This window comes from Electrona antarctica, assembly GCF_951216825.1.
Source record: "Electrona antarctica genome assembly, contig: scaffold_182, whole genome shotgun sequence".
NCBI classification, from domain to species: domain Eukaryota; kingdom Metazoa; phylum Chordata; class Actinopteri; order Myctophiformes; family Myctophidae; genus Electrona; species Electrona antarctica.
The window spans coordinates 1-22660 of NW_027638489.1; the positions used below are offsets into that span (position 1 = coordinate 1).

At 44.8% G+C, this 22660-nt stretch overlaps 1 protein-coding gene across 1 annotated transcript in view; it reads right to left on the reverse strand.

Annotated features, from left to right (window-relative positions):
• Window positions 1-4719: 4719 nt before the first annotated feature.
• Window positions 4720-22660, reverse strand: part of LOC306918038 (kinesin-like protein KIF20B) — a gene marked incomplete at its 3' end in the record, with an annotated part of 55439 nt that continues 37498 nt past the window's right edge. The window contains exons 12-17 of the mRNA XM_079530933.1: window positions 20432-20588; window positions 16818-16934; window positions 15933-16043; window positions 6210-6349; window positions 5791-5884; window positions 4720-4929 (exon numbers count right to left, since the gene is read on the reverse strand). Of these exons, the coding sequence (XP_079387059.1) occupies window positions 4720-4929; window positions 5791-5884; window positions 6210-6349; window positions 15933-16043; window positions 16818-16934; window positions 20432-20588 (829 nt within the window). The remainder of the gene's footprint in view (window positions 4930-5790; window positions 5885-6209; window positions 6350-15932; window positions 16044-16817; window positions 16935-20431; window positions 20589-22660) is intronic.

The window sequence follows — 22660 nt, forward strand, 5'->3', positions numbered from 1 at the left end:
TCCTGAACTGTTCTGCTCAGAGGCTACGTACCGGTGAGATCCATCCTGAACTGTTCTGCTCAGAGGCTACGTACCGGTGAGATCCATCCTGAACTGTTCTGCTCAGAGGCTACGTACCGGTGAGATCCATCCTGAACTGTTCTGCTCAGAGGCTACGTACCGGTGAGATCCATCCTGAACTGTTCTGCTCAGAGGCTACGTAGCGGTGAGATCCATCCTGAACTGTTCTGCTCAGAGGCTACGTACCGGTGAGATCCATCCTGAACTGTTCTGCTCAGAGGCTACGTACCGGTGAGATCCATCCTGAACTGTTCTGCTCAGAGGCTACGTACCGGTGAGATCCATCCTGAACTGTTCTGCTCAGAGGCTACGTACCGGTGAGATCCATCCTGAACTGTTCTGCTCAGAGGCTACGTAGCGGTGAGATCCATCCTGAACTGTTCTGCTCAGAGGCTACGTACCGGTGAGATCCATCCTGAACTGTTCTGCTCAGAGGCTACGTACCGGTGAGATCCATCCTGAACTAAACTGTTCTGCTCAGAGGCTACGTACCGGTGAGATCCATCCTGAACTGTTCTGCTCAGAGGCTACGTACCGGTGAGATCCATCCTGAACTGTTCTGCTCAGAGGCTACGTACCGGTGAGATCCATCCTGAACTGTTCTGCTCAGAGGCTACGTAGCGGTGAGATCCATCCTGAACTGTTCTGCTCAGAGGCTACGTACCGGTGAGATCCATCCTGAACTGTTCTGCTCAGAGGCTACGTACCGGTGAGATCCATCCTGAACTGTTCTGCTCAGAGGCTACGTACCGGTGAGATCCATCCTGAACTGTTCTGCTCAGAGGCTACGTACCGGTGAGATCCATCCTGAACTGTTCTGCTCAGAGGCTACGTACCGGTGAGATCCATCCTGAACTGTTCTGCTCAGAGGCTACGTACCGGTGAGATCCATCCTGAACTGTTCTGTTCAGAGGCTACGTACCGGTGAGATCCATCCTGAACTGTTCTGCTCAGAGGCTACGTAGCGGTGAGATCCATCCTGAACTGTTCTGCTCAGAGGCTACGTACCGGTGAGATCCATCCTGAACTGTTCTGCTCAGAGGCTACGTACCGGTGAGATCCATCCTGAACTGTTCTGCTCAGAGGCTACGTACCGGTGAGATCCATCCTGAACTGTTCTGCTCAGAGGCTACGTAGCGGTGAGATCCATCCTGAACTGTTCTGCTCAGAGGCTACGTACCGGTGAGATCCATCCTGAACTGTTCTGCTCAGAGGCTACGTACCGGTGAGATCCATCCTGAACTGTTCTGCTCAGAGGCTACGTACCGGTGAGATCCATCCTGAACTGTTCTGCTCAGAGGCTACGTAGCGGTGAGATCCATCCTGAACTGTTCTGCTCAGAGGCTACGTACCGGTGAGATCCATCCTGAACTGTTCTGCTCAGAGGCTACGTACCGGTGAGATCCATCCTGAACTGTTCTGCTCAGAGGCTACGTACCGGTGAGATCCATCCTGAACTGTTCTGCTCAGAGGCTACGTACCGGTGAGATCCATCCTGAACTGTTCTGCTCAGAGGCTACGTACCGGTGAGATCCATCCTGAACTGTTCTGCTCAGAGGCTACGTAGCGGTGAGATCCATCCTGAACTGTTCTGCTCAGAGGCTACGTACCGGTGAGATCCATCCTGAACTGTTCTGCTCAGAGGCTACGTACCGGTGAGATCCATCCTGAACTGTTCTGCTCAGAGGCTACGTACCGGTGAGATCCATCCTGAACTGTTCTGCTCAGAGGCTACGTACCGGTGAGATCCATCCTGAACTGTTCTGCTCAGAGGCTACGTACCGGTGAGATCCATCCTGAACTGTTCTGCTCAGAGGCTACGTACCGGTGAGATCCATCCTGAACTGTTCTGCTCAGAGGCTACGTACCGGTGAGATCCATCCTGAACTGTTCTGCTCAGAGGCTACGTACCGGTGAGATCCATCCTGAACTGTTCTGCTCAGAGGCTACGTACCGGTGAGATCCATCCTGAACTGTTCTGCTCAGAGGCTACGTACCGGTGAGATCCATCCTGAACTGTTCTGTTCAGAGGCTACGTACCGGTGAGATCCATCCTGAACTGTTCTGCTCAGAGGCTACGTACCGGTGAGATCCATCCTGAACTGTTCTGCTCAGAGGCTACGTACCGGTGAGATCCATCCTGAACTGTTCTGTTCAGAGGCTACGTACCGGTGAGATCCATCCTGAACTGTTCTGTTCAGAGGCTACGTACCGGTGAGATCCATCCTGAACTGTTCGTACCGGTGAGATCCATCCTGAACTGTTCTTGAGGACTATAAACATTTAGGGGTACCCCGTTCAGGTTTTAGGTGTTATCAGAGAAAGTAAAAGATCAGTGTAATCTTTTTTTCATTTGCTGGTTTCTTTAGTTTTAGGGATTTTAGTAGTTTTTGACAGCGGGGCAGGGGCATTTTAGCATGGGGCTAAATATGTATTTCTTTACAAAATGTTATAGCGATTTATTTTTTTATTATTTACTCTAGTCCTACTAGACCCCAAGAAATTACATCTGGCCACAAAAGATCACGGGATCTACTGAATGTGTCAAACTGACATATTGAGCCTACAGTATGACACAGTGTGGCTTCCCATTTCTTCACATTCAGTAGATCCTGTGATCTTTTGTGGCCAGATGTAATTTCTTGGGGTCTAGTAGGACTATAGTAAATAATAAAAAAAAGAAATCGCTATGACATTTTATAAAAAAAAATACATATTTAGCCCCATGCTCGAATGCCCCCGCCCCCGTCAAAAACAGCTAAAATCTCTAAAACGAAAGAAAGCAGCAAATGAAAAAAAAATGACACCCATCTTTTACTTTCTCTCATAACAACCTAAAACATGAACCTTGGTTGAAAAAAACTAAAGTTGTCCTTTAACCGTTTTGAGCGGAGGAACGCTGCGTTTCTTTGGATCAATTAAGGAACTGCTATAGACTTGTGTGCGCGCAGTGTTTAATTAAGGAACTGCTATAGACTTGTGTGCGCGCAGCGTTTAATTAAGGAACTGCTATAGACTTGTGTGCACGCAGCGTTTAATTAAGGAACTGCTATAGACTTGTGTGCGCGCAGCATTTAATTAAGGAACTGCTATAGACTTGTGTGGGCGCAGTGTTTAATTAAGGAACTGCTATAGACTTGTGTGCGCGCAGCGTTTAATTAAGGAACTGCTATAGACTTGTGTGCACGCAGCGTTTAATTAAGGAACTGCTATAGACTTGTGTGCGCGCAGCATTTAATTAAGGAACTGCTATAGACTTGTGTGCGCAGCGTTTAATTAAAGAAGAGGACGGACGCAGACTTTATTATTTATAACACTAAGCGCGGTGTGGCACAGTTGACTTTGGGGGTTGTTCATTGTTTTGTTTGTAGTAGACGTTGTGACGCAAAGCGCTGCAGGGACTTGTTTGGGGCGGGAGGGGTTTTTGAACGTGATTATTGTTTGTTGACTTAAGATTGTTTTCTTGTTTATTAATTTTACTTTATAGGGAGAGCGACAGGGACAGACGCACTTTGCCAAGTGCATTGGTTTAAATGAACAGTTTATTCTGTCCGTTACCTTTTTGTGGAATCTCTATATAAATAAACAAACTAAAACCCTACCATCCCGTTGTTTCATTTTCCTTAGTAGTGATTTGCCTTAATGTAAGAAGGGGCGATTGTTACACTATAAGCAGTAAATGTACACTCCATTGATGAATGAGATGTAAATGTACACTCCATTGATGAATGAGAAGTAAATGTACACTCCATTGATGAATGAGATGTAAATGTACAATCCATTGATTAATGATTAAACATAGTTTAGTCAGACGAGCAGCATTATTGGTTTAGGAATGGAACACAAAGGGCAGGTCTACGCTGCTGTATTTTAACATCAGTTATTATAGGAATGGAACACAAAGGGCAGGTCTACGCTGCTGTATTTTAACATCAGTTATTATAGGAACGGAGCACAAATGGCAGGTCTATGCTGCTGTATTTTAACATCAGTTATTATAGGAATGGAACACAAAGGGCAGGTCTATGCTGCTGTATTTTAACATCAGTTATTATAGGAATGGAACACAAAGGGCAGGTCTACGCTGCTGTATTTTAACATCAGTTATTATAGGAATGGAACACAAAGGGCAGGTCTATGCTGCTGTATTTTAACATCAGTTATTATAGGAATGGAACACAAAGGGCAGGTCTACGCTGCTGTATTTTAACATCAGTTATTATAGGAATGGAACACAAAGGGCAGGTCTACGCTGCTGTATTTTAACATCAGTTATTATGGTGGTACTTGGAGAGCAAAATATTTTCTGAGGTGGTTCGTCAGTATAAATAGGTTGGGAACCGCTGGTCTAGAGGGTTTAAGAGGTCAAAATGCGCAGTGTAAATGGTAAATGGTGCATTTATATAGCGCCTTTATCCAAGGCGCTTTACATTCACCCATTCACATACACATTCATACACCGGTTGCGGCGGAAACCATGCAAGGCACCAACCAGCACATCGGGAGCAATTTGGGGTTCAGTGTCTTGCCCAAGGACACTTCGACATGTAGACAGGAGGAGCCGGGTTTCGAACCGCCGACCCATGGATCATTGGACGACCTGCTCTACCTCCTGAGCCACAGTCGCCCCGGTGTCCTCTGGCCTGGTCTAATGTTTACCTGGTGTCCTCTGGCCTGGTCCTGGTCCTGAGAGGTGGTCTGGTCCTGGTCCTGGGAGGTGGTCTGGTCCTGGTCCTGGGAGGTGGTCCTCATGGTACCTTCAGACGGCTCCTCGTTGTCGTTGCCCTTTTTTAGAGGAGGTTGTCCATCCTGGTCCGTCTGGACATCCAGGGGACGCTTCAGGGAGACCGACGGCAGTGAGACAGAGTCCTGAGAGACAGACAGACATGTCATTCACACCGCGGCCATGGCTACACTGTCCAATCCTTGGAGTCAGTGTTACTTCCATGTTGCGTAGCACTGTCCAATCCTTGGAGTCAGTCTTACTTCCATGTTGCGTAGCACTGTCCAATCCTTGGTATCTTTACCGTTCATGTGTGCTCTGCGGGCAGCAGCATTTGTCACGATCGCGCTAATGAAACCAAGCGCTACACGGTGACGCTACAGGATTATTATTTCATGTCAAAACGATAAGATGATGTCATCCAGGTAAAGTAGTGGCCTAATGCCTAATGTGTCACTCTGCATGTTTAACTAAGTTTTCCACATGTCCAAAGTAATTTATGAAAAAGACATGAGCCTAACTCTTTTTTTTTTTTAAATAATGAATTGCATTTTTATAGCGCTTTTCCAAGTGCTCAAAGTGCTTTACAATGGTTCATTCATTCATACATTGGGAGGTGAAGCGACGAACAGTCGACGCCAGCGTCCTCACTTCCCACATTCACACACCAATGGTGGCGAGCTTACACCGACCGACTCACATTGGAGGCAATGTAGGGTTCAGTGTCTTGCCCAAGGACACTTCGACATGTGGACAGGAGGAGGAGCCGGGATTTGAACCGCCGACCCAGGGATCATTGGACGACCTGCTCTACCTCCTGAGCCACAGTCGCCCTTCAATTTAAAATCATACTATCATTGTTGAGAATGATATAACACCATTTAGGTCAATGATATATAACAATAGGCCTATAGCAGCGGGTAGCCTATTTAAGGGCCAGTCAACTGTCTTCCATGAGAACGTTAGGTTTTGGTACGATGACGCGGAGTTGGGTTAGATGGTCTTACAGATCTGTTCAGGTTGTGGACGAGGTTCTTGAAGATCTGCATTCTTCCTTCTGCTCTGTCCTCCAACATGTCTCTCTCCTGGAGCAGACGCTCACTGGATGCGCACACACACACACACACACACACACACACACACACACACACACACACACACACACACACACACACACACACACACACACACACACACACACACACACACACACACACACACACACACACACACACACACACACATTATATATTATAAAGTGTATAATATTAGTATTATAGTATATTATATAAATTATAAAGTGTATAATATTAGTATTATAGTATATTATACATTATAAAGTATATAATATTAGTATTATAGTATATTATAAAGTGTATAATAGTATTATAGTATATATTATATATATATTATTTATTAAACGTACTTAAAGTCTCGCTGCATCTGGTCGATCAACTCGGTGAACTCTTTGGCCACTTCCTGTCTGATGTGAGCCTCAAACTGCAGCTTGTCTCCTCTCTCCTTATGCACTTCCTCCTGGAGACGAGCCAGCAGCGCCCCCTGGCTCTGTGGAGGACCCAATGCACACAATGTTCACACCCAACATCCAAATAGAGTGCGATTGGAAGAGAAGCGAAACCCCCGTTTTAGAATGCTGTTCTTTGATGCGCATTAGGATTCCAATACAGTTAACCCATTTTGGTGTTAGCATTATGTTATGCTTTAGCTAATGAAAAATAGCAGATCTACAAGCTCATAGTGCGCCACCGAGTGGCGCGCTACGAGCTTGTAGGTCTGCTATTTTTGAAAAATCGAAGAACGACTGACATAGAAACATAGCTTTTTCAGAAATTTGTCAGGATGTAGAAGACATTTTTAGAATCTGATGTCAGGTCAAAATGGGTTAAATATACAGGTGTGATGGTACAATTCTGGAGTTTACCGGAGTTTGTTGGAAAGTTTAACGGGAGTTTCCTGTAATATACACATGGACTGGACTGGATTAATCGCAGTAAAGCTTTCTGGTGTGAAGGCGACCTAAAATGACTGGACTTTGACGGACTAACAGTTCATCAGTGTTTCTGTCCTTGTCCTTTCTACTGCTGTTTGGATGCACTAAACAGTGTTTCCTTTGTCCTTTCTACTGCTGTTTGGATGCACTAAACAGTGTTTCCTTGTCCTTTCTACTGCTGTTTGGATGCACTAAACAGTGTTTCCTTTGTCCTTTCTACTGCTGTTTGGATGCACTAAACAGTGTTTCCTTGTCCTTTCTACTGCTGTTTGGATGCACTAAACAGTGTTTCTTTGTCCTTTCTACTGCTGTTTGGATGCACTAAACAGTGTTTCTGTCCTTGTCCTTTCTACTGCTGTTTGGATGCACTAAACAGTGTTTATTTGTCCTTTCTACTGCTGTTTGGATGCACTAAACAGTGTTTCCTTGTCCTTTCTACTGCTGTTTGGATGCACTAAACAGTGTTTCTGTCCTTGTCCTTTCTACTGCTGTTTGGATGCACTAAACAGTGTTTCCTTGTCCTTTCTACTGCTGTTTGGATGCACTAAACAGTGTTTCCTTTGTCCTTTCTACTGCTGTTTGGATGCACTAAACAGTGTTTCCTTGTCCTTTCTACTGCTGTTTGGATGCACTAAACAGTGTTTCTGTCCTTGTCCTTTCTACTGCTGTTTGGATGCACTAAACAGTGTTTCTGTCCTTGTCCTTTCTACTGCTGTTTGGATGCACTAAACAGTGTTTCCTTTGTCCTTTCTACTGCTGTTTGGATGCACTAAACAGTGTTTCCTTGTCCTTTCTACTGCTGTTTGGATGCACTAAACAGTGTTTCTGTCCTTGTCCTTTCTACTGCTGTTTGGATGCACTAAACAGTGTTTCCTTGTCAATTCTACTGCTGTTTGGATGCACTAAACAGTGTTTCCTTGTCCTTTCTACTGCTGTTTGGATGCACTAAACGGTGTTTCCTTGTCCTTTCTACTGCTGTTTGGATGCACTAAACAGTGTTTCTTTCCTTGTCCTTTCTACTGCTGTTTGGATGCACTAAACAGTGTTTCTTTCCTTGTCCTTTCTACTGCTGTTTGGATGCACTAAACAGTGTTTCCTTGTCCTTTCTACTGCTGTTTGGATGCACTAAACAGTGTTTCCTTGTCCTTTCTACTGCTGTTTGGATGCACTAAACAGTGTTTCTTTGTCCTTTCTACTGCTGTTTGGATGCACTAAACAGTGTTTCTTTCCTTGTCCTTTCTACTGCTGTTTGGATGCACTAAACAGTGTTTCTTTCCTTGTCCTTTCTACTGCTGTTTGGATGCACTAAACAGTGTTTCCTTGTCCTTTCTACTGCTGTTTGGATGCACTAAACAGTGTTTCCTTGTCCTTTCTACTGCTGTTTGGATGCACTAAACAGTGTTTCTTTGTCCTTTCTACTGCTGTTTGGATGCACTAAACAGTGTTTCTTTCCTTGTCCTTTCTACTGCTGTTTGGATGCACTAAACAGTGTTTCCTTTGTCCTTTCTACTGCTGTTTGGATGCACTAAACAGTGTTTCCTTGTCCTTTCTACTGCTGTTTGGATGCACTAAACAGTGTTTCCTTGTCCTTTCTACTGCTGTTTGGATGCACTAAACAGTGTTTCCTCGTCCTTTCTACTGCTGTTTGGATGCACTAAACAGTGTTTCCTTTGTCCTTTCTACTGCTGTTTGGATGCACTAAACAGTGTTTCCTTTGTCCTTTCTACTGCTGTTTGGATGCACTAAACAGTGTTTCCTTGTCCTTTCTACTGCTGTTTGGATGCACTAAACAGTGTTTCCTTGTCCTTTCTACTGCTGTTTGGATGAACTAAACAGTGTTTCTGTCCTTGTCCTTTCTACTGCTGTTTGGATGCACTAAACAGTGTTTCCTTGTCCTTTCTACTGCTGTTTGGATGCACTAAACAGTGTTTCCTTGTCCTTTCTACTGCTGTTTGGATGCACTAAACAGTGTTTCCTTGTCCTTTCTACTGCTGTTTGGATGCACTAAACAGTGTTTCTTTGTCCTTTCTACTGCTGTTTGGATGCACTAAACAGTGTTTCCTTGTCCTTTCTACTGCTGTTTGGATGCACTAAACAGTGTTTCTTTCCTTGTCCTTTCTACTGCTGTTTGGATGCACTAAACAGTGTTTCTTTCCTTGTCCTTTCTACTGCTGTTTGGATGCACTAAACAGTGTTTCCTTGTCCTTTCTACTGCTGTTTGGATGCACTAAACAGTGTTTCCTTTGTCCTTTCTACTGCTGTTTGGATGCACTAAACAGTGTTTATTTGTCCTTTCTACTGCTGTTTGGATGCACTAAACAGTGTTTCTTTCCTTGTCCTTTCTACTGCTGTTTGGATGCACTAAACAGTGTTTCCTTGTCCTTTCTACTGCTGTTTGGATGCACTAAACAGTGTTTCTTTGTCCTTTCTACTGCTGTTTGGATGCACTAAACAGTGTTTCTTTGTCCTTTCTACTGCTGTTTGGATGCACTAAACAGTGTTTCCTTGTCCTTTCTACTGCTGTTTGGATGCACTAAACAGTGTTTCTGTCCTTGTCCTTTCTACTGCTGTTTGGATGCACTAAACAGTGTTTCCTTGTCCTTTCTACTGCTGTTTGGATGCACTAAACAGTGTTTCCTTGTCCTTTCTACTGCTGTTTGGATGCACTAAACAGTGTTTCCTTGTCCTTTCTACTGCTGTTTGGATGCACTAAACAGTGTTTCCTTGTCCTTTCTACTGCTGTTTGGATGCACTAAACAGTGTTTCTTTGTCCTTTCTACTGCTGTTTGGATGCACTAAACAGTGTTTCTTTCCTTGTCCTTTCTACTGCTGTTTGGATGCACTAAACAGTGTTTCTTTGTCCTTTCTACTGCTGTTTGGATGCACTAAACAGTGTTTCCTTGTCCTTTCTACTGCTGTTTGGATGCACTAAACAGTGTTTCTGTCCTTGTCCTTTCTACTGCTGTTTGGATGCACTAAACAGTGTTTCCTTGTCCTTTCTACTGCTGTTTGGATGCACTAAACAGTGTTTCTTTCCTTGTCCTTTCTACTGCTGTTTGGATGCACTAAACAGTGTTTCTTTCCTTGTCCTTTCTACTGCTGTTTGGATGCACTAAACAGTGTTTCCTTGTCCTTTCTACTGCTGTTTGGATGCACTAAACAGTGTTTCCTTTGTCCTTTCTACTGCTGTTTGGATGCACTAAACAGTGTTTCCTTGTCCTTTCTACTGCTGTTTGGATGCACTAAACAGTGTTTCCTTTGTCCTTTCTACTGCTGTTTGGATGCACTAAACAGTGTTTCCTTGTCCTTTCTACTGCTGTTTGGATGCACTAAACAGTGTTTCTGTCCTTGTCCTTTCTACTGCTGTTTGGATGCACTAAACAGTGTTTCTGTCCTTGTCCTTTCTACTGCTGTTTGGATGCACTAAACAGTGTTTCCTTTGTCCTTTCTACTGCTGTTTGGATGCACTAAACAGTGTTTCCTTGTCCTTTCTACTGCTGTTTGGATGCACTAAACAGTGTTTCTGTCCTTGTCCTTTCTACTGCTGTTTGGATGCACTAAACAGTGTTTCCTTGTCAATTCTACTGCTGTTTGGATGCACTAAACAGTGTTTCCTTGTCCTTTCTACTGCTGTTTGGATGCACTAAACGGTGTTTCCTTGTCCTTTCTACTGCTGTTTGGATGCACTAAACAGTGTTTCTTTCCTTGTCCTTTCTACTGCTGTTTGGATGCACTAAACAGTGTTTCTTTCCTTGTCCTTTCTACTGCTGTTTGGATGCACTAAACAGTGTTTCCTTGTCCTTTCTACTGCTGTTTGGATGCACTAAACAGTGTTTCCTTGTCCTTTCTACTGCTGTTTGGATGCACTAAACAGTGTTTCTTTGTCCTTTCTACTGCTGTTTGGATGCACTAAACAGTGTTTCTTTCCTTGTCCTTTCTACTGCTGTTTGGATGCACTAAACAGTGTTTCTTTCCTTGTCCTTTCTACTGCTGTTTGGATGCACTAAACAGTGTTTCCTTGTCCTTTCTACTGCTGTTTGGATGCACTAAACAGTGTTTCCTTGTCCTTTCTACTGCTGTTTGGATGCACTAAACAGTGTTTCTTTGTCCTTTCTACTGCTGTTTGGATGCACTAAACAGTGTTTCTTTCCTTGTCCTTTCTACTGCTGTTTGGATGCACTAAACAGTGTTTCCTTTGTCCTTTCTACTGCTGTTTGGATGCACTAAACAGTGTTTCCTTGTCCTTTCTACTGCTGTTTGGATGCACTAAACAGTGTTTCCTTGTCCTTTCTACTGCTGTTTGGATGCACTAAACAGTGTTTCCTCGTCCTTTCTACTGCTGTTTGGATGCACTAAACAGTGTTTCCTTTGTCCTTTCTACTGCTGTTTGGATGCACTAAACAGTGTTTCCTTTGTCCTTTCTACTGCTGTTTGGATGCACTAAACAGTGTTTCCTTGTCCTTTCTACTGCTGTTTGGATGCACTAAACAGTGTTTCCTTGTCCTTTCTACTGCTGTTTGGATGAACTAAACAGTGTTTCTGTCCTTGTCCTTTCTACTGCTGTTTGGATGCACTAAACAGTGTTTCCTTGTCCTTTCTACTGCTGTTTGGATGCACTAAACAGTGTTTCCTTGTCCTTTCTACTGCTGTTTGGATGCACTAAACAGTGTTTCCTTGTCCTTTCTACTGCTGTTTGGATGCACTAAACAGTGTTTCTTTGTCCTTTCTACTGCTGTTTGGATGCACTAAACAGTGTTTCCTTGTCCTTTCTACTGCTGTTTGGATGCACTAAACAGTGTTTCTTTCCTTGTCCTTTCTACTGCTGTTTGGATGCACTAAACAGTGTTTCTTTCCTTGTCCTTTCTACTGCTGTTTGGATGCACTAAACAGTGTTTCCTTGTCCTTTCTACTGCTGTTTGGATGCACTAAACAGTGTTTCCTTTGTCCTTTCTACTGCTGTTTGGATGCACTAAACAGTGTTTATTTGTCCTTTCTACTGCTGTTTGGATGCACTAAACAGTGTTTCTTTCCTTGTCCTTTCTACTGCTGTTTGGATGCACTAAACAGTGTTTCCTTGTCCTTTCTACTGCTGTTTGGATGCACTAAACAGTGTTTCTTTGTCCTTTCTACTGCTGTTTGGATGCACTAAACAGTGTTTCTTTGTCCTTTCTACTGCTGTTTGGATGCACTAAACAGTGTTTCCTTGTCCTTTCTACTGCTGTTTGGATGCACTAAACAGTGTTTCTGTCCTTGTCCTTTCTACTGCTGTTTGGATGCACTAAACAGTGTTTCCTTGTCCTTTCTACTGCTGTTTGGATGCACTAAACAGTGTTTCCTTGTCCTTTCTACTGCTGTTTGGATGCACTAAACAGTGTTTCCTTGTCCTTTCTACTGCTGTTTGGATGCACTAAACAGTGTTTCCTTGTCCTTTCTACTGCTGTTTGGATGCACTAAACAGTGTTTCTTTGTCCTTTCTACTGCTGTTTGGATGCACTAAACAGTGTTTCTTTCCTTGTCCTTTCTACTGCTGTTTGGATGCACTAAACAGTGTTTCTTTGTCCTTTCTACTGCTGTTTGGATGCACTAAACAGTGTTTCCTTGTCCTTTCTACTGCTGTTTGGATGCACTAAACAGTGTTTCTGTCCTTGTCCTTTCTACTGCTGTTTGGATGCACTAAACAGTGTTTCCTTGTCCTTTCTACTGCTGTTTGGATGCACTAAACAGTGTTTCTTTCCTTGTCCTTTCTACTGCTGTTTGGATGCACTAAACAGTGTTTCTTTCCTTGTCCTTTCTACTGCTGTTTGGATGCACTAAACAGTGTTTCCTTGTCCTTTCTACTGCTGTTTGGATGCACTAAACAGTGTTTCCTTGTCCTTTCTACTGCTGTTTGGATGCACTAAACAGTGTTTCTTTGTCCTTTCTACTGCTGTTTGGATGCACTAAACAGTGTTTCTTTCCTTGTCCTTTCTACTGCTGTTTGGATGCACTAAACAGTGTTTCTTTCCTTGTCCTTTCTACTGCTGTTTGGATGCACTAAACAGTGTTTCCTTGTCCTTTCTACTGCTGTTTGGATGCACTAAACAGTGTTTCCTTGTCCTTTCTACTGCTGTTTGGATGCACTAAACAGTGTTTCTTTGTCCTTTCTACTGCTGTTTGGATGCACTAAACAGTGTTTCTTTCCTTGTCCTTTCTACTGCTGTTTGGATGCACTAAACAGTGTTTCCTTTGTCCTTTCTACTGCTGTTTGGATGCACTAAACAGTGTTTCCTTGTCCTTTCTACTGCTGTTTGGATGCACTAAACAGTGTTTCCTTGTCCTTTCTACTGCTGTTTGGATGCACTAAACAGTGTTTCCTCATCCTTTCTACTGCTGTTTGGATGCACTAAACAGTGTTTCCTTTGTCCTTTCTACTGCTGTTTGGATGCACTAAACAGTGTTTCCTTTGTCCTTTCTACTGCTGTTTGGATGCACTAAACAGTGTTTCCTTGTCCTTTCTACTGCTGTTTGGATGCACTAAACAGTGTTTCCTTGTCCTTTCTACTGCTGTTTGGATGAACTAAACAGTGTTTCTGTCCTTGTCCTTTCTACTGCTGTTTGGATGCACTAAACAGTGTTTCCTTGTCCTTTCTACTGCTGTTTGGATGCACTAAACAGTGTTTCCTTGTCCTTTCTACTGCTGTTTGGATGCACTAAACAGTGTTTCCTTGTCCTTTCTACTGCTGTTTGGATGCACTAAACAGTGTTTCTTTCCTTGTCCTTTCTACTGCTGTTTGGATGCACTAAACAGTGTTTCTTTCCTTGTCCTTTCTACTGCTGTTTGGATGCACTAAACAGTGTTTCCTTGTCCTTTCTACTGCTGTTTGGATGCACTAAACAGTGTTTCCTTTGTCCTTTCTACTGCTGTTTGGATGCACTAAACAGTGTTTATTTGTCCTTTCTACTGCTGTTTGGATGCACTAAACAGTGTTTCTTTCCTTGTCCTTTCTACTGCTGTTTGGATGCACTAAACAGTGTTTCCTTGTCCTTTCTACTGCTGTTTGGATGCACTAAACAGTGTTTCTTTGTCCTTTCTACTGCTGTTTGGATGCACTAAACAGTGTTTCTTTGTCCTTTCTACTGCTGTTTGGATGCACTAAACAGTGTTTTCTTGTCCTTTCTACTGCTGTTTGGATGCACTAAACAGTGTTTCCTTGTCCTTTCTACTGCTGTTTGGATGCACTAAACAGTGTTTCCTTGTCCTTTCTACTGCTGTTTGGATGCACTAAACAGTGTTTCCTTGTCCTTTCTACTGCTGTTTGGATGCACTAAACAGTGTTTCCTTGTCCTTTCTACTGCTGTTTGGATGCACTAAACAGTGTTTCTTTGTCCTTTCTACTGCTGTTTGGATGCACTAAACAGTGTTTCTTTCCTTGTCCTTTCTACTGCTGTTTGGATGCACTAAACAGTGTTTCTTTGTCCTTTCTACTGCTGTTTGGATGCACTAAACAGTGTTTCCTTGTCCTTTCTACTGCTGTTTGGATGCACTAAACAGTGTTTCTGTCCTTGTCCTTTCTACTGCTGTTTGGATGCACTAAACAGTGTTTCCTTGTCCTTTCTACTGCTGTTTGGATGCACTAAACAGTGTTTCTTTCCTTGTCCTTTCTACTGCTGTTTGGATGCACTAAACAGTGTTTCCTTGTCCTTTCTACTGCTGTTTGGATGCACTAAACAGTGTTTCCTTGTCCTTTCTACTGCTGTTTGGATGCACTAAACAGTGTTTCTGTCCTTGTCCTTTCTACTGCTGTTTGGATGCACTAAACAGTGTTTCCTTGTCCTTTCTACTGCTGTTTGGATGCACTAAACAGTGTTTCCTTGTCCTTTCTACTGCTGTTTGGATGCACTAAACAGTGTTTCTTTCCTTGTCCTTTCTACTGCTGTTTGGATGCACTAAACAGTGTTTCCTTGTCCTTTCCACTGCTGTTTGGATGCACTAAACAGTGTTTCTTTGTCCTTTCTACTGCTGTTTGGATGCACTAAACAGTGTTTCCTTGTCCTTTCTACTGCTGTTTGGATGCACTAAACAGTGTTTCCTTGTCCTTTCTACTGCTGTTTGGATGCACTAAACAGTGTTTCTGTCCTTGTCCTTTCTACTGCTGTTTGGATGCACTAAACAGTGTTTCCTTGTCCTTTCTACTGCTGTTTGGATGCACTAAACAGTGTTTCTTTCCTTGTCCTTTCTACTGCTGTTTGGATGCACTAAACAGTGTTTCCTTGTCCTTTCTACTGCTGTTTGGATGCACTAAACAGTGTTTCCTTGTCCTTTCTACTGCTGTTTGGATGCACTAAACAGTGTTTCCTTGTCCTTTCTACTGCTGTTTGGATGCACTAAACAGTGTTTCCTTGTCCTTTCTACTGCTGTTTGGATGCACTAAACAGTGTTTCCTTGTCCTTTCTACTGCTGTTTGGATGCACTAAACAGTGTTTCTTTGTCCTTTCTACTGCTGTTTGGATGCACTAAACAGTGTTTCCTTGTCCTTTCTACTGCTGTTTGGATGCACTAAACAGTGTTTCCTTGTCCTTTCTACTGCTGTTTGGATGCACTAAACAGTGTTTCCTTGTCCTTTCTACTGCTGTTTGGATGCACTAAACAGTGTTTCCTTGTCCTTTCTACTGCTGTTTGGATGCACTAAACAGTGTTTCCTTGTCCTTTCTACTGCTGTTTGGATGCACTAAACAGTGTTTCTTTCCTTGTCCTTTCTACTGCTGTTTGGATGCACTAAACAGTGTTTCCTTGTCCTTTCTACTGCTGTTTGGATGCACTAAACAGTGTTTCTTTCCTTGTCCTTTCTACTGCTGTTTGGATGCACTAAACAAAGTTGCATTGTATTTCATACAGCGACAAAATAAAGACCTTATCTTATCTAAAATTTGATCTTTTCGATGCAGTTACAGACTTATAATAATCTATAAATTAAGACGTTTATTTAACCCTGACGTTAGGCCTGACGTCGAAATCAAAAATAAAGTCTTCTGAGACTTTATCTATTTTTCAATATCTAAAGTATAACATAATGCTTAGTTAAAACACCAAAACGGGTTCCCGTCCAGAATGGGTGAACATGTGTGAGGAACACTGGATCAAAACAACGACAGACTGACCCTGTGTGGATGCTTGTTGGCGGTGACGTCATCATCACCATCATCATCATCTTCATCATGGAAGGTGCTTCCCAGGGTCTGCTCTTCCTCACTCTCACCATCATCATCCTCCTGTAGAGAGAGGTCAGAGGTCATCGTTTATTTGTACATGTGTGTATGTAGGTCTGTCTGTACGTCTGTCTGTACGTCTGTCTGTACGTCTGTTCCACACCCCCAAGGGGAGTGTTCCACACCCGTGGGGGGGTGGAACACTCCCCGTGGGGGTGTGGAACACTCCCCGTGGGGGGTGGAACACTCCCCGTGGGGGGTGGAACACTCCCCGTGGGGGGGTGGAACACTCCCCGTGGGGGGTGGAACACTCCCCGTGGGGGTGTGGAACACTCCCTGTGGGGGGTGGAACACTCCCCGTGGGGGGTGGAACACTCCCTGTGGGGGGGGTGGAACACTCCCCGTGGGGGGTGGAACACTCCCCGTGGGGGGTGGAACACTCCCTGTGGGGGGTGGAACACTCCCCGTGGGGGGGTGGAACACTCCCCGTGGGGGGTGGAACACTCCCCGTGGGGGGGGTGGAACACTCCCCGTGGGGGGGTGGAACACTCCCCGTGGGGTGTGGAACACTCCCCGTGGGGGGTGGAACACTCCCCGTGGGGGGGTGGAACACTCCCCGTGGGGGGGGTGGAACACTCCCCGTGGGGGGGTGGAACACTCCCCGTGGGGGGGTGGAACACTCCCCGTGGGGGGGTGGAACCAGGCTCTGGTCTCAGACCAGGCTCTGGTCTGAGACCAGAGCCTGAGCCTTGTCTCAGACCAGAGCCTGGTCTCAGAGCTGAAGACCCCGGACCCGGGCCGGCACCCGATTGGTTGAATGAAGGCCACGCCTCTTACCTGCACGTCCTCCAGGCTGCTCTCCCAGCCAATCCCGGAGCTCCTCCTCTTCCTGGGGGCGTGGTCCACCGGGTCGGGGAGCACCACGGGAAGAGCTCTGCTCGCCAGCACCACCACCTGGACGGGGGCGGAGTTATGGTTAATTAAGTACTCAAATAACGGATTACAGTAATGTAACATTTAGGACCCTACTAGGCAGGAAGCAAACCACAGTCCTAGAGACTTCTCAGGGCCTGCAGTCCCCCCAAGAACAGACACCACAGTCCTAGAGACCTCTAAGGGCCTGCAGTCCCCCAAGAACACAAACCACAGTCCTAGAGACCTCTAAGGGCCTGCAGTCCCCCAAGAACAGACACCACAGTCCTAGAGACCTCTAAGGGCTTGCAGTCCCTCAAGAACACAAACCACAGTCCTAGAGACCTCTAAGGGCCTGCAGTCCCCCAAGAACACAAACCACAGTCCTAGAGACCTCTAAGGGCCTGCAGTCCCCCAAGAACACAAACCACAGTCGTAGAGACCTCTAAGGGCCTGCAGTCCCCCAAGAACACAAACCACAGTCCTAGAGACCTCTAAGGGCCTGCAGTCCCCCCAAGAACAGACACCACAGTCCTAGAGACCTCTAAGGGCCTGCAGTCCCCCAAGAACACAAACCACAGTCCTAGAGACCTCTACGGGCCTGCAGTCCCCCAAGAACACAAACCACAGTCCTAGAGACCTCTAAGGGCCTGCAGTCCCCCAAGAACACACAAACCACAGTCCTAGAGACTTCTCAGGGCCTGCAGTCCCTCAAGAACACACAAACCACAGTCCTAGAGACCTCTAAGGGCCTGCAGTCCCCCAAGAACACAAACCACAGTCCTAGAGACCTCTAAGGGCCTGCAGTCCCCCAAGAACACAAACCACAGTCCTAGAGACCTCTAAGGGCCTGCAGTCCCCCAAGAACACAAACCACAGTCCTAGAGACCTCTCAGGGCCTGCAGTCCCCCCAAGAACACACAACGAGGCTCCATGCCTCCTGTTTGCTCTGGCATAGAGAAAGGACAACAGCTGGAAGCCTGGAGGAGCGGGGCAGTGACTTGGCCAATCACTGCTGACCATCCAACTGGAGAGTGTAGTGGTTGAGGGTTGAAACCTTAGACTCTAAGTCTAACTCTGGTGACGTCTCTATTAATATATACTCTAAGGCTTAGAGTATATATTAATAGAGATGTCACCAGATTTCTCCTCCAATCCACTTGCTCTAAAGCGCATGAGGTGATTTCACTCCTCCTTCCGGAGCCTGAGAGACACACACACACACACGAGTAAGACACACACGAGTAAGGAACTATTCATAGACTGGGAAGGAAGGAACTATTCATAGACTGGGAAGGAAGGGAACTATTCACAGACTGGGTAGGAACTATTCACAGACTGGGGAGGAAGGAACTATTCACAGACTGGGGAGGAAGGAACTATTCATAGACTGGGAAGGAAGGAACTATTCACAGACTGGGAAGGAAGGAACTATTCACAGACTGGGGAGGAAGGAACTATTCATAGACTGGGAAGGAAGGAACTATTCACAGACTGGGAAGGAAGGAACTATTCACAGACTGGGGAGGAAGGAACTATTCATAGAATGGGAAGGAAGGAACTATTCACAGACTGGGAAGGAAGGAACTATTCATAGACTGGGAAGGAAGGAACTATTCATAGACTGGGAAGGAAGGAACTATTCACAGACTGGGAAGGAAGGAACTATTCACAGACTGGGAAGGAACTATTCACAGACTGGGAAGGAAGGAACTATTCATAGACTGGGAAGGAAGGAACTATTCACAGACTGGGAAGGAAGGAACTATTCATAGACTGGGAAGGAACTATTCACAGACTGGGAAGGAAGGAACTATTCATAGACTGGGAAGGAAGGAACTATTCACAGACTGGGAAGGAACTATTCACAGACTGGGAAGGAAGGAACTATTCATAGACTGGGAAGGAAGGAACTATTCACAGACTGGGAAGGAACTATTCACAGACTGGGAAGGAACTATTCACAGACTGGGAAGGAAGGAACTATTCACAGACTGGGAAGGAACTATTCACAGACTGGGGAGGAAGGAACTATTCACAGACTGGGGAGGAAGGAACTATTCACAGACTGGGAAGGAACTATTCACAGACTGGGAAGGAAGGAACTATTCACAGACTGGGAAGGAACTATTCACAGACTGGGGAGGAAGGAACTATTCACAGACTGGGAAGGAAGGAACTATTCATAGACTGGGAAGGAAGGAACTATTCACAGACTGGGAAGGAAGGAACTATTCATAGACTGGGAAGGAAGGAACTATTCATAGACTGGGAAGGAACTATTCACAGACTGGGAAGGAAGGAACTATTCATAGACTGGGAAGGAAGGAACTATTCACAGACTGGGAAGGAAGGAACTATTCATAGACTGGGGAGGAAGGAACTATTCACAGACTGGGAAGGAAGGAACTATTCACAGACTGGGAAGGAAGGAACTATTCACAGACTGGGAAGGAAGGAACTATTCATAGACTGGGGAGGAACTATTCACAGACTGGGGAGGAAGGAACTATTCACAGACTGGGGAGGAAGGAACTATTCATAGACTGGGAAGGAAGGAACTATTCATAGACTGGGAAGGAAGGAACTATTCACAGACTGGGAAGGAAGGAACTATTCACAGACTGGGGAGGAAGGAACTATTCATAGACTGGGAAGGAAGGAACTATTCATAGACTGGGAAGGAAGAAACTATTCACAGACTGGGGAGGAAGGAACTATTCATAGACTGGGAAGGAAGGAACTATTCATAGACTGGGGAGGAACTATTCACAGACTGGGGAGGAAGGAACTATTCATAGACTGGGGAGGAACTATTCACAGACTGGGAAGGAACTATTCACAGACTGGGAAGGAAGGAACTATTCACAGACTGGGAAGGAAGGAACTATTCATAGACTGGGGAGGAAGGAACTATTCATAGACTGGGAAGGAAGGAACTATTCATAGACTGGGAAGGAAGGAACTATTCACAGACTGGGGAGGAAGGAACTATTCATAGACTGGGAAGGAAGGAACTATTCATAGACTGGGGAGGAACTATTCACAGACTGGGGAGGAAGGAACTATTCATAGACTGGGGAGGAACTATTCACAGACTGGGAAGGAACTATTCACAGACTGGGAAGGAACTATTCACAGACTGAGAAGAACCCCTATCCAGAAGAACCCCTATCCAGAAGAACCCCTATCCAGAGCGCGACTCCAGTCTCTCGAGACTGACGGATGCCAATGGAGAGTACTACTAACTACTGGTTAACTAGTACTACTGTACTAGTACTAATGTACTAGTACTACTAACTACTGGCCAATTCCAGGACTTGTCAGACCAGAACATTCTCTCTGTGACGCACGCGGAAGCTCCTCCCACACTGACTGACCGACCTGTCTCACCCAATCAGAACACACCCTACCCCACTGACTGACTGACTGCCAACTATACTGTGTGCATGCGTGCGTTCGTTCATGTGCGTGTGTGTGTGTGTGTGTGTGTGTGTGTGTGCATGCGTTTATGTTTGTGTGTGTGTGCGTGTGTGTACCTTCTGGGCCAGAGCAGAGAAGCGGAGCACGTTGAGCGTCTCGTCGAACACGGATGCCGATTGGTTGATGTTAACGATCATGGAGGCGTGGCCACGCCCACTCAGGTAGCTCTGAAGGTACAGTGTGAGTTTAGACTCTCTGAACGGAACGTGGAGCCTGAGAGACACACACACACACACACACACACACACACACACACACACACACACACACACACACACACACACACACACACACACACACACACACACACACACACACACACACACACACACACACACACACGGTGTTAAAAAGTGTTGTTGGACCATAGCCGTCATCATTTGGCTGTTTTTAGCCCAATTAGTGTTGTTTTTTTTGTGCTAAACTATTCTGAATGGATTCAGAATAGGGATGTGAATTATCGATTATTGCATTAATAGTTAATTGATACGTTTTGATAAGGTTATCGACCGTTAGTTGATAAGCAGCGTTTTTTTGTAAAAGATCTGAGAATCTTAATTTCCCTCAATGTCTAACATACAAATCTACATTTAGCTGATGTACAGAAATACTACAGAAGACGATTAATTCCTTAATCTAATATTGATGTGACCATTGACGATACAGGGCCATATCGTCAACATAAATATTAGATATAATAGATAAAGCGTTCATATTTTGAACGAGAGGCGGATGAGAAGTCAGAAATGAAGAGCTTAGTATAGCTTAGTTTATCCATCAGATGAAAACCTTAGTATATCCATCAGATGAAAACCTTAGTATATCCATCAGATGAAAACCTTAGTATATCCATCAGATGAAAACCTTAGTATATCCATCAGAAGAAAACCTTAGTATATCCATCAGATGAAAACCTTAGTATATCCATCAGAAGAAAACCTTAGTATATCCATCAGATGAAAACCTTAGTATATCCATCAGATGAAAACCTTAGTATATCCATCAGATGAAAACCACGTAGAGCTTAGTATATCCATCAGATGAAAACCACGGAGAGCTTAGTATATCCATCAGATGAAAACCACGGAGAGCTTAGTATATCCATCAGATGAAAACCTTAGTATATCCATTAGATGAAAACTACGGAGAGCTTAGTATATCCATCAGATGAAAACCTTAGTATATCCATCAGATGAAAACCACGGAGAGCTTAGTATATCCATCAGATGAAAACCTTAGTATATCCATCAGATGAAAACCTTAGTATATCCATCAGATGAAAACCATGTAGAGCTTAGTATATCCATCAGATGAAAACCATGTAGAGCTTAGTATATCCATCAGATGAAAACCACGGAGAGCGCCCTGGATTAGCAGAGACGAGGCATTCTTTCTGCCGCGCTAACAGCTAAGTGAACGGAACGCTAATATGGACGAAGAGCGAAGCGTACGGTGGCCTTTAAGAGTCCCACTCAAAAAAAAGAAAAAGGAAAAAATTCAGAATATTATTCTCTCGCCTGATATCATTGAGGATGCTATGGACGTGTACACACGTCCATAGCATCCGTCGATTGGATTCCCTACGACGTGTGGACACGTCGGATGGACGGAACCTGTTAACACAGCCGACGCGAATCGCGTATCAATACGTTATCAATTAATCAAACGTCGGGTGCGGATCACGTATCAATACGTTTCAATCACTTTTTTATAGCATACTTTCATTCATCTTTTTACCCACCCGGACAATGAAGAACCATCGCCCTATCATTGCTGCTTAGTCCCGCTCACGTGATCAGAAAGAAAAACCAAAAAAAAAAAAAAACCCCTCCCCTCCTGAAAACAGGAGGGCGGGCCGCTTTACGTGTATAAACCAGTGTAGAATGGATGCGCCCATGCCGATGTAGCCCGTGTGTGAAAAGAATCAAATTTCACCTAACCTCGCCACACCAGGCTTACTCGATTCCCCCCTCCCCTCCTGTTTCTCCTGCAGGAGGAGGGCCTTGCGAGATGGGGGCTCATGTCTCGGAAAAAAACATACGGAACGCTGTTACGCTGCCTAACACATGATCTGCAGATTCTGCACCAGATCGGCAACACACATGGACAGATGCATGTTTACTTCTTCATACTGTAGCGACCAAACGATCCCCGAGCCTACAATACTACGAACTAACAAACGAACTACAGTATCGAGAGGGGCCGCCATGACAACAGACAGTCTACCGTTGGTGGATCACGTATCGCCATGCAGAGCCGTCATAATCGGAGATCGCTCAGACGTG